Source organism: Macaca thibetana, chromosome 6, assembly GCF_024542745.1.
Source record: "Macaca thibetana thibetana isolate TM-01 chromosome 6, ASM2454274v1, whole genome shotgun sequence".
NCBI lineage: Eukaryota > Metazoa > Chordata > Mammalia > Primates > Cercopithecidae > Macaca > Macaca thibetana.
Window position 1 is genome coordinate 24,414,404 of NC_065583.1, and position 25,554 is coordinate 24,439,957.

At 42.6% G+C, this 25,554-nt stretch overlaps 2 protein-coding genes across 2 annotated transcripts in view; one reads left to right on the forward strand and one right to left on the reverse strand.

Moving 5' to 3' along the window:
- MED7 (mediator complex subunit 7) overlaps nucleotides 1-25,554 on the forward strand; it is a 437,050-nt gene that overhangs the window by 320,526 nt on the left and 90,970 nt on the right. The window lies entirely within an intron of this gene.
- ITK (IL2 inducible T cell kinase) overlaps nucleotides 1-25,554 on the reverse strand; it is a 76,323-nt gene that overhangs the window by 4,136 nt on the left and 46,633 nt on the right. Inside the window, exons 7-16 of the mRNA XM_050793929.1 lie at nucleotides 24,464-24,529; nucleotides 20,350-20,404; nucleotides 13,194-13,276; nucleotides 11,212-11,345; nucleotides 9,717-9,791; nucleotides 7,573-7,744; nucleotides 6,886-7,102; nucleotides 5,254-5,318; nucleotides 5,045-5,163; nucleotides 2,031-2,188 (exon numbers count right to left, since the gene is read on the reverse strand). Of these exons, the coding sequence (XP_050649886.1) occupies nucleotides 2,031-2,188; nucleotides 5,045-5,163; nucleotides 5,254-5,318; nucleotides 6,886-7,102; nucleotides 7,573-7,744; nucleotides 9,717-9,791; nucleotides 11,212-11,345; nucleotides 13,194-13,276; nucleotides 20,350-20,404; nucleotides 24,464-24,529 (1,144 nt within the window). The remainder of the gene's footprint in view (nucleotides 1-2,030; nucleotides 2,189-5,044; nucleotides 5,164-5,253; nucleotides 5,319-6,885; nucleotides 7,103-7,572; nucleotides 7,745-9,716; nucleotides 9,792-11,211; nucleotides 11,346-13,193; nucleotides 13,277-20,349; nucleotides 20,405-24,463; nucleotides 24,530-25,554) is intronic.

A 25,554-nucleotide genomic window follows, 5' to 3' on the forward strand; every position in this document is an offset into this window, starting at 1 on the left:
AATTGAGTTGAAAATTTATGTGCATACAAAAATCTCCACATAAACATTTATAGCAGCTTTATTCATAATTGTTTAAAACTGAAAGCAAGCAAGATTTCGTTTGGCAGGTAAAAGTATAAACAAACTGTGGTATATCCATACAATGGAATATTATTTAGCAATAAAGAGAAATGAGCTATCAAGCCCCAAAGACATGGAGGGACCTCAAAGGCATATTACTGAGTGAAAGACACCAGTCTGCCTGAGCACTCACACCTGTAATCCCAGCACTACAGGAGGCCTGAGGTGGGTGGATTGATTGCCTGAGCTCACCTGGGCAGTGTGGCAAACCCCATCTCCACCAAAAATACAAAAAATTAGCTCGGCACAGTGGCACACGTCTGTGGTCCCAGCTACTTGGGAGGCCGAGTGGGAGGACCGCTTGAGACGGGGAGGCAGAGGTTGCAGTGAGCTGAGATCGCACCACTGCACTCCAGCCTGGGTGACAGAATAAGACCCCATTTCGAACAAAACAAAACAAAACCCCCAAAACCCAAACAAACAAACAACACAAAAACTGAAAGCAACCAAGATTTCCTTTAGTAGGTAAGTAGATAAACAAGCTGTGATATATCCATACAATGAAATATTATTTCACAATAAAAAGAAATTAGTTATTAAGCCACAAAAAGACATGGAGGGATCTTAAATCATATTACTGAGTGAAAGAAGCCAGTCCGAAAAGCCTACATGCTGTATGATGCCAACATATGGCATGCTGAGAAAGGCAAAGCTATGGAGACAGTGAAAAGATCAGTAGTTGTCAGTGGTCTGGGGATGAGGAGAGGGATAAATGGGTGAAGGACAGGAGATTTTTAGGGCAGTAAAACTATTCTGTCTGATACTATAGTGACAGATACATGGCATTATGAATTTGTGAAAACCTACAGAACTCTACAGCACAAAGACTGAACCTTAATGTAAACTATGAACTTTAGTTAATGTATTAATAGAAGTTCATTAATTGTGACAAAAGTATCACACTCATGCCAAATGTTAGTGAACAGTGAAACTGTTCAGGTGAGGTGGGTATATGAGAACTCTGTACTCTTTGTTAAAAAATAAAGTCTATTAATTAAAAAAAATCAATACATGATGGTTAAAAGAGGAAAAAAGTGCTAACTGAATGTCACCCATCATTATTATTATTGCAGCTAATCCTTATGAAGTGGATAAGATTTGTTTTATGCCCTTGTTTATGTCTTTATTGTTTGTTTCTTTCTGATTATAAAAGCTCTATGAGCTCATAGATCAAGCATTATTTAATTCAACAGTAAGAAAAAGGAAGTTCAGAGAATTGTCAAAGATTAATGGCAAATAAATGGTAAAGCTGAGACAAAATCCTAGTGTTCTAAATTTTTTGTATTCTACCTTGTTGTCCTACAATGATCTGAATTTTTATTAATTCTCTATTTCAGCAACTTTCCACTTTGGCTGAAATGTATGATTTTCTAACTCAGCAAAGACTAAGACTCACAGTGATGGGACTCAAGCCATGGCCTGCAGTCCAGGGATGAGGTAAATGAGCCACCTGGGTGGGTACGGAGTAATTGCCTCCCCGTTTTAAATTGCTGAATGAATAAAATGTACTCAAATTAAGCCATTTTAATATTTTCATAGCACAAGTGAACTTTGTTCCCGAAGTTATTTCTATAACTTCTAATGGTTTTATGATGTTACAGATTTTTTTTTCTCTTCTCAGAAAATCGAGGAGGAAGCTGGCATAGGCCACACCCCATCCTCCTCTCTGAAGCTATGCTTATAGCTTGTGACATTATGTAGCAAACTAAATAACCTTTAAGGTCACCGTCAGCTCCTTTTTAGGGATGGGGGATCCATCCCGTTAATAGATCCTCAAAGTCATGTCGTTGCTAATCTATATTAGTTATCCCTCCTGCCTCATCCTTCCGAGAGGGTTCCTTTCTCTAGGGAAGGAGGCAGGTCCTGAAATTGTATACGACAATGCATGGGGAAGCACTTCCTCTGCTGACCTCTTTCCAGCAGTGATTCATAATCTGGTAGACATGTGTGGAGGCCAGCCGGGGCTTGTACAACCGAAATCCGGTGCTGATATCTTCCACCACCTCTGAGTTGCTCCGGTTTTCATACGGGATTTTGCCTTCACTGAAAACTTCCCACATCAGCACACCTACGAGAAATGGTGAGCACAGCACAGTGAATGACAAAGCTCATAGACAGCAAACAAACCAACCTGCCTCTAGAAATTACAGACTCCTTGGCACTAGGATCCATGTGCTACCTCCAGAAGTACATTGAGTCTACCTGAGGTTTATTAGGCCTGTCTTATTTTTAAAGAACTGAAATTTCCCAACCTTTGTAGTGGAGAAGGATTTTTCAAGATGGACCCTTTGTTATATCAAACTCAAATGCTACAACTAACAGTTGTAGACTGAAATACCACGATGCAGGATGTAAATGAATGGCGTGCAGGAGGTGTGACACTATAGGGATTGGGGAGGATTGTGGAAAATGAAATAAACAGTTCTGTCTTAAGGAGACAGCTATGATTTGACTCCAACCAAAGTATGGCACATGAAAATGAGGGATCAGAATTGTCACATTTTCTGATTTTTTTTTTAAAAAAGAAGTCAAAAATTAAGAGTTGAACTTCTCGAATTTTAAAAATACCATGCAGACTAAGCAAAACACATCTTTTGCTTGTCTAGTTTTGACCTCTGATTTAATCCCTTTCTTTTCCTCTTCTGCCCTTAGTAGAAATGTCACACCCAGCTTTGTCTTTATCATGTGCTGATGTATTCACAGGTTGTCAGAGCAAGACGGCTGCTTGCAAATCAGCTAATCCAGAGCTTTCCGAAGCTTGTTCCAGAGAATCTTAGAGTACCCATTCCCAACGCATGATCCTCAAAACACCTGAATAAAAATCATCTCACAGCCTTGTTCAAATGGCAGATTCCTGGGCCCTAGCCCAGATCCAGTGATCAGAATCTCTAGTGTTACTCAGAGGTGCCTCGGGAGTTGGAAATTCAGAACCTGACCCTAAATAAGAATGCTTATCACTCCAAGACACCATAATTTTTAGTGAAAATTTATTTGAAAATGTGCTGCTGCTAAAACATGGCTTCAGAATGATTTCTTTAATACATAGATGCATAGATGAGATATGTATAGATAAAAAAAATTGAGTGAAGTACAAAGAGGTTGACTTGTTCTGAAAAGCACACTGTTAATGAGGGCAAAAAAACTTAAAACATAGGACAAAGTCAAATGGGTTGATGCAGGCATGGAGCTTTCAGCTCATCCAGGTTTCTGTTGCTTAGGCTGGTACCCCCAGTTTTTTCACACTTTTTTTTCATTGACCTCTTTCTATTCTGCATCCATCCATCAACCTCATTTCTGGACTCTCTTCAAATAACATATTCTAGGCAGGGACGAATTTCAGCCCAACCCTCTAATGGTAAGATGCTGCAGGAAATTCCCAGGCTGATACCCTTTGGCTGAATAAACCCCATTCAGAGTCAGAAGGTGAATGTGCTAAAGTGGCCATTGCTCCAAATGTCTCATTGTGGGGCCCTTGCTTGGTGCAGTGTGATCAGTTTCATCACCCATAGTGAGATGACTGTACATCAGCCCCAACCTTCCTAGTTATACACACTGGGGAGAGGAGAGTCATCCAAGAATGCTGTTAGTAAATTTCTTTCAGGTCCATTCTGTAACTTAAACCTGGTTAACAAAGTGGCTGCTAGGTTTGGTGAACAGGGGACTGTTTTAAGAAACAGGTAGGACTCATAATTAACAAACCACTTGGCTCCTAGAGATGGATAGTCTAAAATGCTGGAGAAGATTTTTAACACTCATTCTTCTCCTAAAAGATTTACCTAGCCAACCTCCCCCTGGTTTCTACTACTAGTAAGACCTTGTCAAACCCTTCCTTCATATCGAATGGCAAAAATCAATCTTCAAGTAGTTTCTGTACACACTATAATTCTTCTTGCAATCCAAATCAAAGAGGTTCTCTGGTATATATTTGTTGCACACTTTAGTATGCACAAACTATGACTTCAGGTGACATGACAAATCCAGCAAGAACATTTGGTACATCCTGCCATACCAACATCATTCATTCATTCATAGCCCTTTGCACTTTTTAGAAATTCTAATTCTTTATCATGGCCTGCCACCTTCATTGTCTATTGTTCTCCCAATAAGTCAGTACCCCCTGTTCTTTGGATGCACCAAGATTTTGTACTTGCTGGTCCCTCTATCAGGGACACTGTTCCCTGTCTCTTCAAATGGTGACAGCTCCCTCCTATCATTCAAGTCTCTGCTAAAGAATTACCTTCTGAGAAAGGACCTCCCACACCACCCTATTCAAAGCAGACCCTCTCTCCATTCTAGTCACTCTGCCCCATTACTGTTTTATTTTATTCCTAGCACCTACTTATGATTGCTTGACTTTATCTTCTATCCCTTAGCTTGTTTATGATTGTTATGGTTTATGATGGTTATTATGATCTTTTGTGATTTTCTGTCTCTCCTCCCGTCTCAAATTTAGTTCCAAAAGAACAGAAGTCTTTTCTGTCCTATGAACCATTGCATCCTCAGCACCTAGATTAGCCCTTGGCATAGAATAGATCCTCAGTTAATTGTTCTTGAATGAATAAATATTAATACTTATTAAGAGATAAGTATGGAAATGTAATGTTGGACAAAACATGGTCCCTGCCTTCAAGGGGCTCATATTTGAATCTCTTGATTTCTCCAGCTTTTGACTTCACAGCAGCTGGCACCAGAACGCTGTCTCCACTTTTAGTTAACTCCCAACCATGTCCAATAGCTCTAAAAACAAACAAAATAATGAAAGCCCTTTCATAGTTTTCAGGGCCTTTCTTACGCAACCCTCCAGTAGGACACCCTCATGATACGATACTGGGTTCAGTGTGGGTAAGGTTGTCCGCATTTGATAAAGGAAACAGCTGGCCTGCAGCCCAGATCTTGGGGCGGCGGGGCCCAGCATGACACTCACCAAATGACCACACATCCGATTTGCTGCTATAGCGACTGAAAGAGAAAACTTCTGGGGATGCCCACTTCACCGGGAATTTGGTGCCTGTGGAACTGGTGTACTGATCATCAAGAACAAACCTGGGAAGAGAGTGGAGGGAGAAGGTCAGAATGTTCCGGGGGCCTGAGTCCCATTCCTGAGACTTCACTGGCACCACCTCCCTCTTTTACCTTGTCATCCCAAAGTCGGACACCTTGATGACTTGATTTTCTCCCACCAAACAATTTCGGGCAGCCTGGAGAGGAGACAGGCAAACAAACGGGGAGAGGAAAACTGTTGATGGGTCGTCAGTAGTTAAGGAGTCTCCTATAATCCCAGTCCTTTGCTTTACTGCAGTGCTGTCATACAAGGGCATCCTGGAGCTTTACAAATGTTAATTAAGCCTCACAAATGCCTGCTAGAAGTTAACTGGAAAGTTGAATGTGTAAGATCCACTATCAAGATGAGTAAGTTTATCTCCATTCTTGAGTTCTAATTAGAAATCCTTGGTGTTGTCTAACCAAGGATAGGCTCTAATGCAACCTGATGTGATAGGAAATGTTAACATCAGGGATAACAGGAAGAAAGTGTCTCCCAGTTGACTAGATTAAGAATGTTTTGATGTTGTTAATCCTCTTAAAACTATTCTTTAATAAGGAGAGGCCGGGCGCGGTGGCTCAAGCCTGTAATCCCAGCACTTTGGGAGGCCGAGGCGGGCGGATCACGAGGTCAGGAGATCGAGACCATCCTGGCTAACACAATGAAACCCCGTCTCCACTAAAAATACAAAAAAATTAGCCGGGCGTGGTGGCGGCGCCTGTAGTCCCAGCTACTCGGGAGGCTGAGGCAGGAGAATGGCGGGAACCCGGGAGGCGGAGCTTGCAGTGAGCCGAGATCGCGCCACTGCACTCCAGCCTAGGCGACAGAGCGAGACTCCGCCTCAAAAAAAAAAAAAAAAAAAAAAAAAAAAAAAAAAAAAAAAAAAAGGAGAGTATCTGACCCCAAATTAGTATTATACAATGTTGCTTTGAAAGAGCCCTTAGAGATAACACCCCAGTGTGTCTCCATTTTTTTTTTAGATGGAGTCTTACTCTGTTGCCCAGGCTGGAGTGCAGTGGCATGATCTCAGCTCACTGCAACCTCTGCCTCCTGGGTTCAAGCAATTCTCCTGCCTCAGCCTCCCGAGTAGCTAGGGTTACAGGTGCCCGCCACTAAGCTCAGCTAATTTTTTTGTATTTTTAGTAGAGATCGGGTTTCACCATATTTGCCAGGCTGGTCTTGAACTCCTGACCTTGTGATTCACCCACCTTGGCCTCCCAAAGTGCTGGGATTACAGGCATGAGCCACCACGCCCGGCCGTATGTCTCAAATTCTAATGTGCGTACAAATCACATGGGGAATGTGTTAAAATGAATATTCCTGAGTCCCAGCCACCAGAGATTCTGAGAGGAGCTTAAGGGCTTCCCCAGTGTGATTCTGGTAGACCCTTGAATAACACCTTCAGACAAACTCAGTTTCCTCAATTTACCAGGAGGAAACTGAGTCACAGGGAGGTTAAGAAGGAGTGGCAGTGATCTCCATTTTGGAAGAATATAAACTGAAATGCAGGAGGTGAAAGACTTTGGACTGGGATTAGGGCCCAGAAGTAAGTCCTCATGCAGCACTTTCCACTAGGACCACCCAAAGTAGGTGAAGGAAGGGAGAAGTTGAGAGAGGAAAGGAGATTGTCTGTGATGTATTATTTATTAATGCATTCCCAGTCATTTCAGTGAGACCTGTCCCTTTACCCTGGACCTGTGGGTGTTCACCCTGCGTGCTCATACCAAGTCTCTGTGGATGACACATGCCTCTTCCAGGTAGGCCATGCCCTCACACACGTCCAGACACATGCCCAGCAGGGTCTCTGCCGCAAAAAGTCCCCGCTGGCTGCGTAGATAATCTGACAGGCAGCCGTGCTCCATGAACTCAAACACCAGGCAGATGGGGGCCTGCTCCAGGCACACCCCATACAGCTGGACCAGTTTGGGATGAGACAGTTTCCTGGAGGAAAAAGACAAGGGGTGAGATGGCCTAAACTCAGCCTCCCCAAAATGCCGAAAATATTATGGTACCAAAATAGCCAATGGTCATTTTGTCTAATTTATGGTTTGGATGAAAATAATATTCATTCCCTCCCCAAAACAAAAACATGTCATTGGAGCTGAGACCTGACAAATGGCAAGGAGTCAGCTGTGTGTGTGAAGATGAGCAGAGGCCAGTGTGGCTGGCATGTCATGGACCGGAGGAGAGATGGGTAGGAGCTGAGAAGGGGGAGGTAGGCATGATCAGATTATGGTGGGCCTTGGAGACCACTGTGAAGAGTTTGATTTTATTCTCTGTGCGATAGGAAGCCACTGCCGGGAGCTTGCACAGGGAGATAGTACTCTATGGCATTTGAATGGCATTTCAAGAACACGGAACTGATGTTCCTCCACCCAGAGTTTCTGCATATCCCTGTTTCGAGCACTCACATCATGACTTCAGCCTCCTCTATGAAGTCTTCTTCTGACATAGCCCCTTCCCGAATGGTTTTGATAGCCACCTTGTCCTTGTTGAGCCAGTAGCCCAGATGCACCAACCCAAACTGCCCACTGCCAATCTCTTGTACAAAAGTGAGCTCTGAGGGATCAATCACCCATTTCCCTGGAAGAGAAAGAGAGAGTTCCCTGGGGTCAGCAAGTGGTAGATATAAGGTACTGGGATACCAGGGGATTATAAAGCCCTATCTAGAATTTTAGCCTATGTTAATATAATTCAAAGATGGCAAATAAATAATCTTTTTTCCCACCTAATAACATAGGATATGCTAGAAAACTATGAAAATATGTGTGGGAAGGTAACATGGAAAGATGAAGGAGAGTGGCATTAATCAAGATATTAAAGAAACCATGTTAATCAAAATATTAAAGAAAGGGTTCTTGCAACGTCACAACCATTTTCTATGTCTGACTCTAAAGTTTTTATTGTCATTTTTCACACTAAGTAAATTTCATTTGAGCTGATCATTCTTTCATTCGTTCATCTATCAAGCGCATCTGCTATATACGCAGAACTCTATTAGGCCTTACTGGGGCGGAGGGGCAGTTAAAGAGACAGATTCAAAGACAGTTTGTGCAGAGGCACAATCTAGCACAGTGTCTGGCACATGGGAGGTTCTCAAGAAAAGTTTAACAAACAAATACGAGATTCCAAGGCTCAGTTTCCTCACCGACCAAATGCGTGGGCTGACCAGATAATATCTGAGATCCCATCCAGCATGGACACATTAAGATTCTACATTTATTAGAATACCCTTATTTTCATAAGGAGGCCAAAGAAGCATTATCCTTTTCCAATGCTCGGTCTGGTACCTAAACAGCAAGATTTCCACCGCTTTGAGGCAGAGACTCAACAGCAAGCAGTATTGAGCACCTACTATGTGCCGGACATGGTGCTGGTTAGGGATAAAGAAGCCCATGCGTGGCAGTGGTTCTCAAAGTATTGCCCTCTGACCACCTGTATCAAAATCACCTAGCATGCTTGTTTAAAATGTAGACTCGGCTAGGCACAGTGGCTCATGCCTGTCATCCTAACACTGGGAGGCCGAGGCAAGAGGATTGCTTGAGCCCAGGAGTTTAAGACCAGCCAGGGCAACATAGTGAGACCCTGTCTCTACAAAAAATTTTTAAAAATTAGCCAGGCATGGTAGCGTGTGTCTGTAGTCACAGCTACTTGGGAGGCTGAGGTGGGAGGATCGCTTGAGTCCAGGAGGTCAAGGCAGCAGTGAGCCGTGATTACGCCACTGCATCTCCAGCCTGGGTGACAAAGCAAGACCATGCCAGAAAAAAAAAAAGCAAAAAAAAAAGCAGACTCCTAGACCCTATCAAGGATTGTGTTTTGGTGAGTGTTTGGATAGGAACTAGGAGTCAACATTTTTAATAAGCATTCTAGAAGACTTTGATGCACACTGATGTTTGAGAACCACCAACCTAGGAGATAAGAAATGAAAATTAGGCAGCCTTCTGCCTAATCCACAGGCAGCGCACAGTTGGGGCCAAGGCTATGCAAAGCCATATGCCTTCAGAGTCCAGGCAGATAATCCCAAGCGAGTGAAGCAATTCCATAGGACAAGAAAACATAGTAGGGGCTGCAGCACTGGAGATCATGCCACGCCTAAAGGCATTCCAAAGAATTTTAACACTCTCTTATGCAGACAAATACTTCCAGATGCTGTCAGCTTGCAGTTCTTGCAATAGTCTGCTACTCAGCCAACTAGATGATATAAAAGTTCTAGAAGATAGGTGGAAACACAGTGCTAAGGCACGGTTTTCTAATATTTTTCTAATAGCATTTAGTAGAGTGCTCTGTACAAAGTAGGTGCTTAATAAACACTTCATTAATGAACTCTTCACTAAAACCAATGGCCACTGGTTTGACCTAGAGAAATATGCTTATGTATGTACTTCTCTTACACACAATGTAAATATTCATTAGTGCCATCATCTCTAGATATATAATATACTTGTTTTAATGGTGATTTGTAGTCTGGGGAACAGGTAGGCTCATGGCCAGTTTATTCAGAATTTGCCCCAGACCTTGAGGGACATGAGTTTACATTCCTGATTGTACTGCTCACCGTATCTCAGTCCTGCTGTAACTGGAGCTTTCTGCCTCCCAAAACACACTGGATACCGGAGTCGAGTCACCAGGCCTGGGATGATTGAAAAGCCAAGAAGCAGTGGTTAGGGCTTTGCTGTAGCAACCATCTAACTTAAATCACTACAAATAATAATAACAATAATAATACTCAGATGCAAAAGCTAATTTTATTCTGGAAAACAAATCCCAAAGCCTAATTATTGATATTGCACCCTCCTTGAAAACATCATAGGCACAGATGGGCAGGTGGTAAAATTTCTTGATTTCTGTAAGATAACTTGCTAATAGAAGATATATAATATAATTAAATATTTGTCATATTTTTGTATTTTTGTTTATTATTTATGGTCAAAAAGAAGCCAGGGTGGGCTTTTGCCAGTTTTCATTAAGTCTCCTGTGTGGGTGCTGATATCGTTTGGATGTTTGTTCCCTCCAAATCTCATGTTGAAATGTAATCGCTGGCTGGGCATGGTGGCTCACACCTGTAATCCCAGCACTTTGGGAGGCTGAGGCGGGCAGATTACCTGAGGTCAGGAGTTCAAGACCAGCCTGGCCAATGCGGTGAAACCCCGTCCCTACCAAAAATACCAAAATTAGCCCGATGTGGTGGCACACGCCTGTAATTCCAGCTAATCAGGAGGCTGAGGCAGGAGAGTCACTTGAACCTGGGAGGTGGAGGTTGCAATGAGCCAAGATTGAACCACTGCACTCCAGCCTGGGCTACAGAGCAAAACTCTGTCTCAAAAAAAAAAAAAAAAAAAAAAAAAAAAAAAAAAGAAAAGAAAGGAAAGGAGGTGGGGCCTGGTGGGATGGAAGGTATTTGGGTCATTGGGCAGGATCCCTCACAAATGCCTTGGTGCTGTCCTTGTGATAATAAATGAGTTATCACTCTGAGTTCATGCAAGACCTGATTGTTTAAATGTCTGTGGCACCTTCTCCCTCCTCGCTCATGCTCCTGCCATGTGATACTCCTGCTTCCCTTTTGTCTTCTACCATGACTGAAAGCTTCCTGAGGCCTCCCTAAAAGCCAAGAAGATGCCGGCACCATGCTTCCTATAGAGCCATGGACCAATTAAACCTCTTTTCTTTATAAATTACCCAGCCTCAGGTATTCCTTGATAGCAATTCAAAAAAGCCTGACCCAGGTGCCTTTTGCCTTTGTCCTCTAGAGCAGCAGTCCCCAACCTTTTTGGCACCAGGGACCGACTTTGTGGAAGACAGTTTGTCTATGGATGGGTGTGGCAGGGGGTTGCTTTCAGGATGAAACTGTTCCATCTCAGATCATCAGGCATTTGATTCTTATAAGGAACGCACAACCTATCCCACAAGTGCTGTTCACAATAGGGTTTGCACTCTTATGAGAATCTAATGTAGCTGATCTGACAGGAGGCGGCGGTCAGGCAGTAATGCTTGCTCACCTGCTGCTCACCTCCTGCTGGGTGGCCCTGGTCCACCCCTGCTTTAGAGCTTACCTCCTCCATTATGTTGGTGATAGTTGATGAGAAGAGGGATGGAATCGAACACAAACTTTTCAGCCACATAGTATCGCTTAGGATTGTCATTTGTTTCCTTGATGTGATAGTGCTTTATACAGGGGTTGTTCTCACTTAAACAAATGAAGCATAAATGTAGTGATTATTAAGAAGCAATGTTGAGACATAAAAGTCTACTAGTATTAATTTCTTATTATCTTTGTCTTGTAACCTCTCACAAGATGGTAGATATTGTTCAGCTTGTAAGTCAGTGTTGACAGGTTGGCCCTGGGTGCTGCAGCACTGTGTTTAAAAGGACTCTGAGGTTGTGTCTGGACCCAGTGGACAGCAGTGTTGTGATGGATTGGTGATGGTTCTTCCACTGCCACAAAATGAATGAAGGGAAATATTTGCTATGTGATTGCTTTGCCTGTTCTGTGAATTTAACTGATTGCCAGCATACGTTCAGAAGGCCTCTATGACCCCTTCACACTTACTTGACTTTACGCTGCACAGGATGAACCTAACAGGCCCGACGACTCTCCTTAGAAAGGCCTGCCTGCACGCTTAGCCCTTGGCTGGTGTTGGGGAACTGGGATTTCGGGAGGGCTCTTTCTCTAACTGATAAGGGTGGTGAGCTTTGCCTAAACTGTTTGCTAGAAACAGTGTGATTTATGGTGAATCCTAGTTTTCCTTTTGGGTCTCTGGAATTTTGGCATGTGCTAGGCAGGGGCTGTCTATGGAAACAGCCTCCAATAAAAGCCTTGGGCACGGAGTCTCTGATGAGTTCCCCTGGTGGACAGTGCTCATGTGTGGTTACGACTTGTTGCTGGAGGAGTTAAGCACATCCTGTGTGGCTCCAGTGAGAGAGGACTCTTGGAAGCTTGTGTTTTGTGGCCTCTAGATTTTGTCCCATGTGTCTTTTCCCTTTGCTGAGTTTGCTTTGTATCACTTTGCTGTATTAAATATCAATAAGTCTTAGTCCTGTAAGGCCTCCTAGTGAGTTCCTGAAGCTGGGGGTAGTTGTGGGGAGCCTCAACAAAGACTGTATGTTTCATCCCTTCGCCATCATACCTGCGGGATTGCAGGTCACCTCCTTACTGTCTCCCAGCCATGGCAGAGGCACAGCCCCTGTGTTCCCTCCCATCCCTGGATCAGGCCCTTCCTCTTTGCCACCTGCCCTTGCTCCACGTCCTGCTCACAGTCTCAGTCTTCCAAAAAAATTTTCCAAAGACACCTTAAAAATTATTTGTCTTTTCTCTTAATTCTGACTGCACTTTGGTCATTGTCAAACAGCTTAGTTCTAACTAATGTTCTAATTAGAAGGGAATTTGAGCCCTAGATAGGTTCTTAGACACCATTTTACAGAGAAGAAACAGGCCCAGAGGGGCAGAAAAGGAGCTAGGGTCTTGCAGTCCAGTTGGCTGGAGGCTGGAGGTGCCTTGGCCCGTTCAGACCCACGGCCGTAGGGAGGCACCATCAGCTCCTGAACCTCGGTTTCTTCTGTGTGAAATGAGCATAGTAATACCTGCCTTCAGGGCTTCTTAGGATTGGAAATGGTCTGCATATTTTCTGGCACATAATAAAGATTCAGTTAACGGTAGGTAGTTTTATGAGCAGAGCCAGAACTGCAGTTCATATATTTTTGCTTCCAGATAGAAATATCTCTTCTGTTATTCTATGTATTAAATTATATACTCATCCAATACAGTGCCAAGTATTTTATGTCTTTAGAACTCTAAAATCGGAGATGCTAATTGAAAGAGGACCTGGCATCCACCCCCAGCTCTGTCACTTTCTAAGTCTCTTAAGTTCTATCCTTCATCTCCATGGCCTTGGTTTTCTCAGAGTGAAGAGGGAAAACAGACCATTTCTAGTGAGCCTCTACCTCTTGCACTGTCTGACTTTGTCATCTGTACCCCAGTGCTCACACACTTCAAAAGTGTTTCTCTCCACTTTGCTGAGCAGAGTTAGCTCCATACCTCACAACAGCCTTGGTGAAAACAGACACGGTGTATGTTCCCGGAGTCCTGGAATCTCTTACCATGAAGGCTCCTTCTTTGCCCTGGAATGGTTAGAAAGAACAGAAGGTTAGTGATCTCAGGAAGCCAGGCTTATTCCTCCAGCTCCCCTTTCTTGCCCAGAGAAGGAGGAAATACTGTAGGCCCACTTGGCATAGAGCAGATTTCAGTAAGAATGGCTACCGTTTCATTTACTCCTGTCCTTCAGTAGATATTCCTTGGTCTCTGACGTGGATCCCAGACTGTTCTCGGGCTGACATGAACCATGAGTGGAGACAGACAGACATAAGCTCTGCCCTTTTAGAGCTCCGCATGGATCAGACTCTTTACAGATATTTTCCAACTCTTACCACAATATTGCCGTCTGGATATTGGTATCCTTAACTGCCAACGACACTGAGTGCCAGAGAGCTTAAGTGGCATTCCCGCCACCCACAACTAGAAAGTGACAGAATTGGGATTTGAACTCTGGCATGCAAGCAAAGCCCAGGCTTGGTTTACTACTCCAGATGCCTCCTTTCAAAGAAAGTTAGAAGCTGCTTCTCCATTCCCCTACAAAGTCACAAAACTGTCCTGAAAACTTCATCAGTGTCTTAATGGGAATATAAAACTTTTACATTTTTTTTTTAGATTCAGGGGGTATGTGTGCAGGTTTGTTACGTGGACATATTTCGTATTGCTGAGATTTGGACTTCTATTGAACCCATTAGCTAGATAGCGAACATAGTACCCAATAGGTAGTTTTTCAGTCCTTGTCACTCTCCCTTCCTTTCCACTTTTGGAGTCCCCACTGTCTATTATTCCTATCTTGATGTCTGTTTAGCTCTCACTTATAAGTGAGAACATGTGGTATTTGGTTTTCCGTTTCTGTGTTAATTCACCTAGGATAATTCCTCCAGGTGCATCTGTGTTGCTGCAAAATGCACAATTTTGTTCTTTTTTAGGGCTGCATAGTACCCCATGGTGTACATGTGCCAAATTTTCTTTATCCAATCCACTGTTGATAGGCACCTAGGTTGATTCCATGTCTTTGCTGTTATGAAGAGTGCGGGTGTCTTTTAGGTAGAATAATGTATTCTCCGTTGGGTATATACCCAGCAATAGGATTGCTGGGTTGACTAATAATTTTATTTTTAGTTCTTTGAGAAATCACCAAACTGCTTTCCACAGGGGCTGAACTAATGAACATTCCTACCAACAGTGCATAAGGATTCTCTTAATGATAATATATTTCTTAGGCCCTTTCCAGAGTGAGAATTTGCTGCAGGGCAGAAGGAAAAAACATTAAGCTCCTGGTTTCATGAGAGAGGGGGGAAGAAGGGAGTGCCCTGAGAATGTAACTTTCACCACCCTGACAATTTTGCCAGCACTGACGAAATAAGCACTAATAAATGGACATACCATTGTATTCATTCTTGGTGGAAATTAAAAAATGAGAAATCTATTTTAAGTCCTTCATATCTAACACTCTGTTCCTACTCCGCTGTAAATTTGCGCTGGTAACATTTATTAAGCCTAATATTATGATTCACTTAACTTAGACATAGTGAGGGCCCCAAGTAAAGGTCAGAGTTAGACAAGATCCTTGTGCAGATGGCATACACTTGGAGCATAAGGAACAAAGTATATAGAACCTACAACAACGCAAATCCCTGTATCCCACAACTACAAAGATGGTTTGCTTATGGGTGCACACCGGTGCACTCACACAGTAGCCCATGCTAATTGTTTGAATTCTAGAATCTCTGGGTTTAAAACGAATTTTCTTTTCTTTTTTTTTTTTTTTTTTTTTTTGAGATGGAGTCTCATTCCGTCACCCAGGCTGGAGTGCAGTTGCGCAATCTCAGCTCACCGCAACCTCCACTTCCTGGGTTCAAGCGAATGTTTTGCCTCAACCTCCCAAGTAGCTGAGACTACAGGTGCCTGCCACCATGCCTGGTTAATTTTTTGTATTTTTAGTAGAGATGAGGTTTCACTATGTTGGCCAGGCTGGTCTTGAACTCATGACCTCCAGTGATCTACCTGCCTCACCCTCCCAAAGTGCTGGGATTATAGGTGTGAGCCACTGTGCCTGGCCTTAAAAGGAACTTATAAAGATGAGTAACTGTATAAGCTTCAGTTTCCTCATCTGTAAAATGACCGTTGGAAGGTTGTTGGGAGAATTAAGGTAATGGGCCTAGAATTGCTCCTGGAGTACAATACCAGGACAAGGACTATTAGGGTTATTATTGGCCATTATTATCACATGCTATGGTATGCTACTTATTGGAAGTAATTATTCCATTGTCAGTCTCCATCTGAGACATGTTGGATATGTTAGGAGTATTTTTCTTGCTTTCTGTTCTTATAATTTGAAAGTGACCTTTCAGAAGATAATCTCAACACACAGGTTAAGTTACTGTGAAAAGATGGACTGATAATTCATAGTCTCATTACGCTGTGTTATATTTTAACAGTGTCTCTGATGTACCGCCATCTTTCATTCGGGAGGTGGTGCTTTTCTTCTCTGGAAACAAACCAATTATTAAGTCAACATTGAGTCTTCAATGACAGTTTATAATGTCTGAACTTCAGGTCACCCCATGTGTGAGATGTTGTAAGGTGTTCTCAGTGAATTACAGAGTACCCAATTCCAAGGAATTCACCATCTACCTAGATGGGTAAAGACAGAAGAGAAACTGCTGAGATTGGAGGCAGAGTGAGAACAGAGCCACTGGAGAAGTAATAATACTAATAATAACATTTGACCTATAAGGGTTCAAAGGCAAGAAAACCCATTTTCCATAGCTAGGGCGAGGGAAGGCAGGAGAGAGTTCATGGAGGAGGCAACATTGGAAGAACGGATACAGCACATTAGGAGGTGCTTTTTAGTGGCTCCCAAACATGGATAAGTTCCAGAATAACTTGGGTGCCACCTCTAGAGGTTTTGATTGGATAGGCCTGGAGTCCAGCAATTTGTATTTTTAAAAAGCTCCTGCAGTGATGCTTATGATCACCCAGGTCCCCCTTAAGCGGAGTTGTTAGTTTAAAAACATTTATTAAGCATTCAATGTATTCGTTCATTCATTCAACAAATATTTATTGAACAACTACAAGGGGCTAGATACACTTTTGGGTGCCTAGGTACAGCAGGAACAAGATAAAGCGTTTATAGTGTAGTGGCAAAATATGTATGAGGCAGTATACCAGGAGTTTTAGTTCATAAAAAGGTGTAATGAATCAATTCATCTCTTTTATTATTATTATACTTTAAGTTCTGGGGTACATGTGTAGAACGTGCAGGTTTGTTACATAGATATACATGTGCCATGGCGGTTTGCTGCACCCATCAACCCGTCATCTACATTAGGTATTTCTCCTAATGCTATCTCTCCCCAAGCCCCCCACCCACCGACAGACCCCGGTGTGTAATGTTCCCTTCCCTGTGTCCATGTGTTCTCATTGTCAACTCTCACTTATGAGTGAGAACATGTGGTGTTTGGTTTTCTGTTCCTGTGTTAGTTTGCTGAGAATGATGGTTTCCAGCTTCATTCATGTCCCTGCAAAGGACATGAACCCATCCTTTTACCAACCCAAATGCCCATCAGTGATAGACTGGACAAAGAAAACGTGGCACATATGCACCATGGAATACTATGCAGCAATTCCTCTCTTAAAGGTCCTATACTTATTAGATAAAAAGACTCTAAATACACCTAGAAATAATACAGCTATTGTTTCAAAAACAGCATACAAAAACAGTGAAAAATAGCAAGAAAATGCCCTTCAATTCTATCCAGAATCTGGGCTAAGTTTGAAGTTTGCCCTCATATTTACCTAAGGAGGAGAAAAGAATTTGGTAAAGTAGCTCAAAATATTAGTAAGGAGTCTGGGCATGGTGGCTTATGCCTGTAATACCAGCACTTTGGGAGGCCAAGGCGGGTGGATCACCTGAGGTCAGGAGTTCAAGACCAGTCTGGCCAACAGGGCGACACCCCGTCTCTAGCAAAAATACAACAATGAGTTGGGTGTGGTGGCATGTGCCTGTAATCCCAACTACTTAGGAGGCTGAGGCAGGAGAATCACTTGAACCCAGGCAGCGGAGGTTGCGGTGAGCCAAGATCAGGCCACTACACTCCAGCCTGAGTGACAGAGCAAGACTGTGTCTCAAAATAAATAAATAAACAAGCAAACAAACAAAACAAAAAACTCTCCTCCACATTCATATATATCAATAAGGAGGAATGTTTCAACTGCCAGAGCAAGCAAAATGGACTTAGCACCTCACAAGAACTGCTGTAATACAGGAATCATCTCTAGGAAATTATTAATGTGGGCTGTTTGAAGTGCTCCTCAGACAACATTAACTGATGTGTGATTTAATATAACAAAACTACACTTGTTTAAACACAGTGTAATTCAGAGTTTTAATTAATTTTGCACTCCACTCAATTAGCTCATATTAATCAAGTTCTACTTTGTTATCCATTAACATAGACTGGCGGTGCCAGGTTTGAGCTGGCCACATTTGCATTGTAAATTTAACTTGAGAAAGTACAGATTCCCAGGAACTCATGCTGGAGACTCTGATTCTGTGGATCTGGAGTGGGACCTGGGAATCTGTACTTTTGAACATTTCCCAGCAATTCTAAAAAATTCAAAAAAACAATTCTGTATTTTTTTGGGGGGAACCCACAGGAAACAAGTACTGAGTTGGTGTAGAGCCAAGGAGAGACCAGAGTTCAGTAAGGACTCAGCTCAACTTCTTTTCCTTCATGGAATCTTTCCCAACTCCGCTGGAGTTTACCTCAGTTTATTTTAGATGATTTGCTTGCTCTTTTTTCAGCATTTGTCTTGTTTCCCAAGAGTCCCAATGCCATGGACTATGGTTAGCTGTGTTGGTCACAGGACAAGGAGCAGAAAGTGGCAGGATAAGGGCTGGGGAATTGCCATCCCTGATTTAATCCAATGCTCCCCTTCTACTCATTGATAAACTGAGGCCCAGAAGGAAGAAGAGAGGTCCCCAAAGTCACACACTGAGTTGATGACTTAAGGAACTAGAGCCCAGTACCTGCCCCCACCATACCGTGTTTTCTACTTTTCTCTTCCCTTTCTCCCTTAATCTTGACATCCCTGAGTAAAATCAGTCCTGCTATGCATGGCTTTAAAGAATAACTATTAAAACAAGTGCTGTGTTCCATCTGGACTCGCAGCCCAGCCAGGCTGAATCAGAGTCACAAGCACCTCTGACCTACACCGAGAAGAAGGCATGGCAGACCAGCCCTGATGGCACTCCATGGCCAGCCATCACCACTCATAAAGACTGCTGCAGGCCGGGCGCGGTGGCTCAAGCCTGTAATCCCAGCACTTTGGGAGGCCGAGACAGGCGGATCACGAGGTCAGGAGATCGAGACCATCCTGGCTAACACGGTGAAACCCCGTCTCTACTAAAAAAATACAAAAAAACTAGCCGGGCGCGGTGGCGGGCGCCTGTAGTCCCAGCTACTCGGGAGGCTGAGGCCGGAGAATGGCGTGAACCCGGGAGGTGGAGCTTGCAGTGAGCTGAGATCTGGCCACTGCACTCCAGCCTGGGCGGCAGAGCGAGACTCTGTCTCAAAAAAAAAAAAAAAAAAAAAAAAAAAGACTGCTGCAGCTGTGGTGATGTCTGCATGCCAATGCCAAGCCCAGGTTTCTCATCCTGTGGTTTGCTAGTCCTGTAAATTCCCAGAATATTTTCACCAGACACGAAAACTATTGTTAATCCAACCTATCAATCCACTGCACGGGCATAAAACACAGCAAGGCTGAAAAAACAAGACAAGAAAAAGGTCAAGGAAAAAGGAACGGAAAGAAAGGGAAGAAAGAAAGGTCCTTCCTTCCTTCCTCCCTCCCTCCCTCCCTACCCTCCCTCCCCCCTCCCGTCCTTCCTTCCTTCCTCCGAAGAACCTCCTTCCCTCCCTCCCTTCCTTCCTTCCTTCCTCCCTCCCTCCCTCCCTCCTTCCCTCCCTCCCTTCCTTCCTTCCTTCCTCCCTCCCTCCCTACCTCCTTCCCTCCCTCCCTTCCTTCCTTCCTTCCTCCCTTCCTCCCTACCTCCTTCCCTCCCTCCCTCCCTACCTCCTTCCCTCCCTCCCTCCCTCCCTACCTTCCTTCCCTCCCCCTCCCTCCCTCCCTCCTTCCCTCCCTCCCTTCCTTCCTTCCCTCCCTCCTCCCTACCTCCTTCCCTCCCTCCCTCCCTACCTCCTTCCCTCCCTCCCTCCCCCTACGAAAGAAAGAAGAAACCCTCCCTCCCTCCCACCTACCTCCCTCCCTCCCTCCCCCTCCTCCCTCCCTCCCTCCCTCCTCCTTCCCTCCCTCCCTCCCTACTTCCTTCCCTCCCTCCCTCCCTACCTCCTTCCCTCCCTCCCTCCCTACCTCCTTCCCTCCCTCCCTCCCTACCTCCTTCCCTCCCTCCCTCCCTACCTCCTTCCCTCCCTCCCTCCCTACCTCCTCCTCCCTCCCTCCCTCCCTACCTCCTTCCCTCCCTCCCTCCCTACCTCCTTCCCTCCCTCCCTCCCTACCTCCTTCCCTCCCTCCCCTCCCTACCTCCCTCCCTCCCCTCCTTCCCTCCCTCCCTCCCTACCTCCTTCCCTCCCTCCCTCCCTACCCCTTCCCTCCCTCCCTCCCTCCCTCCCTCCTTCCCTCCCTCCCTCCCTACCTCCTTCCCTCCCTCCCTCCCTACCTCCTTCCCTCCCTCCCTCCCTACCTCCTTCCCTCCCTCCCTTCCCTACCTCCTTCCCTCCCTCCCTACCTCCTTCCCTACCTCCTTCCCTACCTCCCTTCCTTCCTTCCTCCCTCCCTACCTCCTTCCCTCCTTCCCTCCCTCCCTCCCTTCCTTCCTTCCTCCCTCCCTCCCTACCTCCTTCCCTCCCTCCCTTCCTTCCTTCCTTCCTTCCTTCCTCCCTTCCTCCCTTCTTTTGACAGGTTCTTGATCTTGCCCAGGCTGAAGTACAGTGGTACAATCACAGCTCACTGTAACCTTGAATTCCTGGGCTCAAGTGATCCTCCCACCTTGACTTGACAAATCGCTGGGATTCCAGGCATGAGACACTGCGCCTAATTCATTTTGTTTTATGTCAAAAGACAGGTTAAGGAGACTTACTGTGTCCCAAAGAAGTTTTTCAGCTTTGTCTCGGCTGATACTCTTATTGTACCACCTGAAAGCAAATAAAAGTCATATGTCAATGACATATTTTAAAGTGTCATTAGTTATAAAAGACAATGCTAGAAAATCATATGGTCATTTTCTATTTCTGACAGTGCTTTAAACAAATGTTTAAACAAAATTTTAAGTATATTTTACTTATTTAACTTATTTAACAAGCCTGCACACATATGTTTCTACCAGTGCCTTTAAACTCAAAAGCAAATGCGTGATTCATTTCCAGGTATTAAAATGTTTAATTGGAAAGAAACATATGAAACAGAATTGGCAAAATATCGATCATTGTTGATGCTGGGTTTGGGGAACGTGGATATTCATTATATTATTCTCTCTACTTTTGCATATGTTGGAAAGTTTCTAAAATAAAGTTGTAGAAAACATTAATTTTCCTCTTCGTTTCATAAGTCAGTAGGCAGTTGGTTGTAAGGAGGAGGGTGCTAGTGCAGCTATAAAAACGTAATACCAGTTTGAAAGTTTAGCAAAAATCCTTTTAAAACAACTGTAGTATTTTCCTCTTTAAGACTGGTCTTCCAGACATTCTGCCAAGTAATTGCATTCTTTTTATAATTTTGTTGTCTGGTGAAAAACAACTATAAAATGGTAAAGAAGAATATAAATGATTTTTAGGGATGAAGGTTTTTTTTTATGTTGTTAACAATATTTGAGCCAACATCCTAACCTCTCTGGCTGCTTTTTAGGTGAAAGGAGGCAGACTGATCCTCGGTTAATAATCAGTTTTGAAAATTAATAAATCCAGGAGGAAAGAAGGTCTGGGTAGGGAAGAAATACCACTTAACAAACTTGTTTGGCTATTTGAGAGTAGCCATGATTAAAGGCATTCATGGATTCATTAGAGGTTTTTGAACATTATAAGACAGAATAGTACATACATTACACGAACATGGGCTCTTAGAGATTATCTAATTGAGGATTGGGAAAATATAGGCTTCGTCTCATACACAAGCCCCCAGCGATAGTAGTGGCTGCCTAGAGCTGTGCATTGAAAAGGTTGTCACCAGCATGGTGGGTAAATAGTTTCACTATCAAAGGGTGACATCTACCTGACTTCAGTGCACGGGAAGGGAATGCCAGCAAGAGAGCCATGATTTGCTTTCCTTCATCTTGTCTGAGCCTTCATTTTATGGAGAAGGGATCAGAACTCAAATAGGATGAGGTAACTTGCCCAAGGTCATGACTGCAAACCAAGGCAGGAGACCTGAATCCATTCAATTTACCAACCCATGACTATGTTATCAGGTGGTACATATTTAAGTACTTAAGCAGATCTCACCTGAAACTAGACAACACTAAGTTCACGAATAAAAAGTTATCATACTGGAATCTTTCATATATCCAGTTATATACTAAGTATCTGCATGTTTGCTTGTAAGTCATGTTATTTTCCAGCTGAGATTCATAATCTGGAGAATGCAAACTGAAAGTGCACAGTATAACTAGATTGTTTTGTTTGCATGGTATAGTGTTTTATTTTTGAAATGGCTTAAAATACTTTTAGGTGGGTGAATAGACGTTTTTTATTTGCTCCAGGCATCACCATTTCCTATTGCTTATCCTGTTGGAATTTTGAGTTTGCTCCTTTGATCATAAGCAAAGAGATTCTGATTAAAAGCAAAGATGAACAAACAAAACTACACAGTTTAGTGGTCATTTGAAATAATGCTTATTGTTTTTTCTTCAAAGGTATTGCCTATAATTTTGTTATTTTATTTAAGCATATATCCTATATGTTTTATGTCAGCTCAAAAATTCTTAGAACTGACGACTCTTCTGTTCACTGAGGGAAGGGCTACTCACACATACTTGACCAAAACAAACCAGGTTGAGAGACTACAGGAAATGATGGTTCTTCACTAAAGAATCTGCTAGAATTTCAGCAACAAATAACTCGACCACATTTGAATTAAGAACCCTATTGTGTTAATAGGTGTCCTCATTAGCATTATTCTTTAGGCCTGGTATCTTATATTTAGTGAGTAATTAATTTTTAAAAATTTTTAAATAATTTCAAACTTACGGAAAAGCTGTAAAATAGTGTAAAAGAACCCTCATCTACACATCACCCAGGTGAGCCAATTGTTGATATTTTATACATTTGCTTTACTATTCCCTTTAGACATAGATTGACTTTTCTTCTGAACTATTTGAGAATTGACTTTTACTCCTAAGTACTTCCGTGTCTATTTCCTAAGACACAGAGTATACCCTTATCTAGCCACAGTACAATTACCAAAATCATGAGATTTAAGATCTACATAATACTAGTACTTAACTGCAGATCTTATTCAAATCTTATGGGTTGTCCCAATAACGTATATTATAACAAAAAATATTTTTTGTATGGTTCAAGATCCAGCCCAGGATCACCACTGTATTTAGTTACCATGTCTCTTTAGTCTTTTTTTTTTTTTTTTCTCTCTCTCTCTCTCTCTCTTTTTTTAGATGGAGTTTTGCTCTTGTTGCCCAGGCTGGAGTGCAATGGCGCAATCTTGGCTCACAGCAACCTCCGCCTCCTGGGTTCAAGCGATTCTCCTGCCTCAGCCCCCCAAGTATATGGGATTACAGGCATGCGCCACCATGCCTGGCTAATTTTGTATTTTTAGTAGAGATATTTGCTAAACTTTCAAACTGGTATTACATTTAGTAGAATATTTTTAGTTTCACCATGTTGATCAGGCTGGTCTCATTCCTGACCTCAGGTGATCCACTTGTCTTGGCCTCCCAAAGTGTTGGGATTACAGGCGTGGGCCACTGCGCCTGGCCTCTTTTGTCTTTTTTAATGTGGACCAGCTTCTCAGCCTGTTGTGTCTTTCATGATATTAATGATTTTTTTTTTTGAAGAGCACAAGACATTAATTTTAGAGAACATTCCCTAATTTGGATTTGTCTAATATATCCTTATGAATATATCCTCATGAGTAAATTCATGTTGTGCATTCTTTGAGCAGGAATATCACAGAAGTGATGTGTGCCCTTCTCAGTGCATCACATAAGAAGACACAAGATAGCTTTTTGCTCCATTATTTATGTGCATTTGGATTGATTGTTTAAGATGGGCCTACTAGTTACCTCCACTTTGTAATTACAAGTGATTTGTGAGGAAATACTTTGAGACTATGTAAATATCCCATAGCTCATCAAACTTTAATCTGCTAGTGGTGACCTTCATTGAGGATTCTTGCCTGAATCAGTTGATACTCTGGGTTACAAAATGATGATTTTTAAACTTTATCATTCATTAGTTGGCATTCTGCTATAAGAAAAAACCCTTTCCTTTTTATTTATTTACTTCTTTATTTATCTATCAGCCTATTTATTACAGATTCTTATATTATTCAATGGTTTCTAGTCTATTACTTATTTTAATACTCATTATTTATTTTGATACTCAAATTGTCCCAGATTTCATCAAATGGAGCCCGTTAAAGCCAACTTCTGTGCTCATTTGACATGCCCACATCTTTTTGGCTGGGCACAGCAGTTCACACCTGTGATCCCAGTAGTTTGGGAGGCCAGGGCGGGAGCATCACTAGAGCCCAAAAGTTCAGGACCAGCCTGGACAACCTAGCGAGATTCTGTCTCTACAAAAAATTTACAGATTAGCTGGACAAGGTGGCATGTGCCTATAGTCCCAGCTACTCGGGAGGCTGAGGAGTGCTTGAGCCCGGTAGGTTGAGGTTGCAATGGGCCGAGATCACACTACTGCACTCCAGCCTGGGTGACAGCAAGACCCTGTCTCAAAAAGTAAAAATAAAAATTAAAAACTTATTTTTAAGTACTTCTTTACTTTCTGGCACAAAAAGATGTTCTAAGTTCTTTTTTGTTCTATCCCTACCCCAAGACTTTTCTTCAGAAAGTCCTGGTTCTTTTTAGTGGAAAGTGTTATTTCGGAATTAAGAGCTGGGTGGTATGTGTGAACATTACTATTGCAATAGAGATCATCTGGTATTTTTACAGTCAACCAATAATTTATTCCTAACCTAGGGAGGATTCCTTAGGACTGTATTTTCCAAAAACAAATAAAATATCTTACTCATAGGTTTCCAGATTATTTGGAGATTTTTCCACCAGATAACTGCTTGGTACATATCCTTCATGCCTGTTAAAAGGAAAATTAGTGTTTAGACCTACATAGAACTAAGTTTTACATCGTTTTATAGGTTTAATCCATTAAAAGTCATTTAAAGATTGGGAAATATCATATTATTTGGCATTTGCGATAAGACATTTTAAAATTTAGAATAAAATAATTGGTAGGCCAGGGGCGGTGGCTCACGCCTGTAATCCCAGCACTTTTGGAGGCAAGTGGATCACAGGGTCAGGAGTTCGAGACCAGTCTGGCCAATATGGTGAAACCCTGTCTCTACTAAAACTACAAAAAAAAAAAAAAAAATTAGCCGGGCATGGTGGTGCATGCCTGTAGTCACAGCTATTCGGGAGGCTGAGGCAGAAGAATAGCTTGAACCCAGGAGGCGGAGGTTGCAGTAAGCTGAGATCATGCCACTGTACTCCAGCCTGGGCAACAGAGCAAGACTCTATCTCAAAAAAAAAAAAAAAAAAAAAGGAACTGGTAAAACTAACAGCAACTTGCTGTCTGTTAAAGGCAGGTTGATTTCACTACTAAAATATGAAACATAATAGAAAAGAAGTGGCGATTTTACTTAAAAAGTTCTGTTTGCTGCTCTCCTCATTGTGAAATTTCCTCTACTGGAAAAAAAGATTAATATTCATTCTCTATTTTCTATAAGGAAACATTTTTGTGTGATAATCAACATTTTTTTCCACCTTAGTACTATCATTTTATAGTCAGGAAGCCAAAATAATTAAAATATAAAAGATGACTTTCCAACCACAGATTCTAAAAGACACTACCAGTTGGCATTGTAAGCTTTTTAATTTAAGGCCTCCCTAATTGAGCTTCTTCAGATATGAATGGTATAAACACAAGAAAAAAGGATAAAGCCAGGCTAGATTTGGGGATCGGGAGTCTCTTTTGAGCAAGAATTAATAATTGTGCATAAACAAAAAACATAATAAACAAAATAAGAATATCAAACTTCTTTACATTTGTGTATAACTTTGTAGTTTTCAAAGCACTTTCACATTCATTATCTCATTTAATAC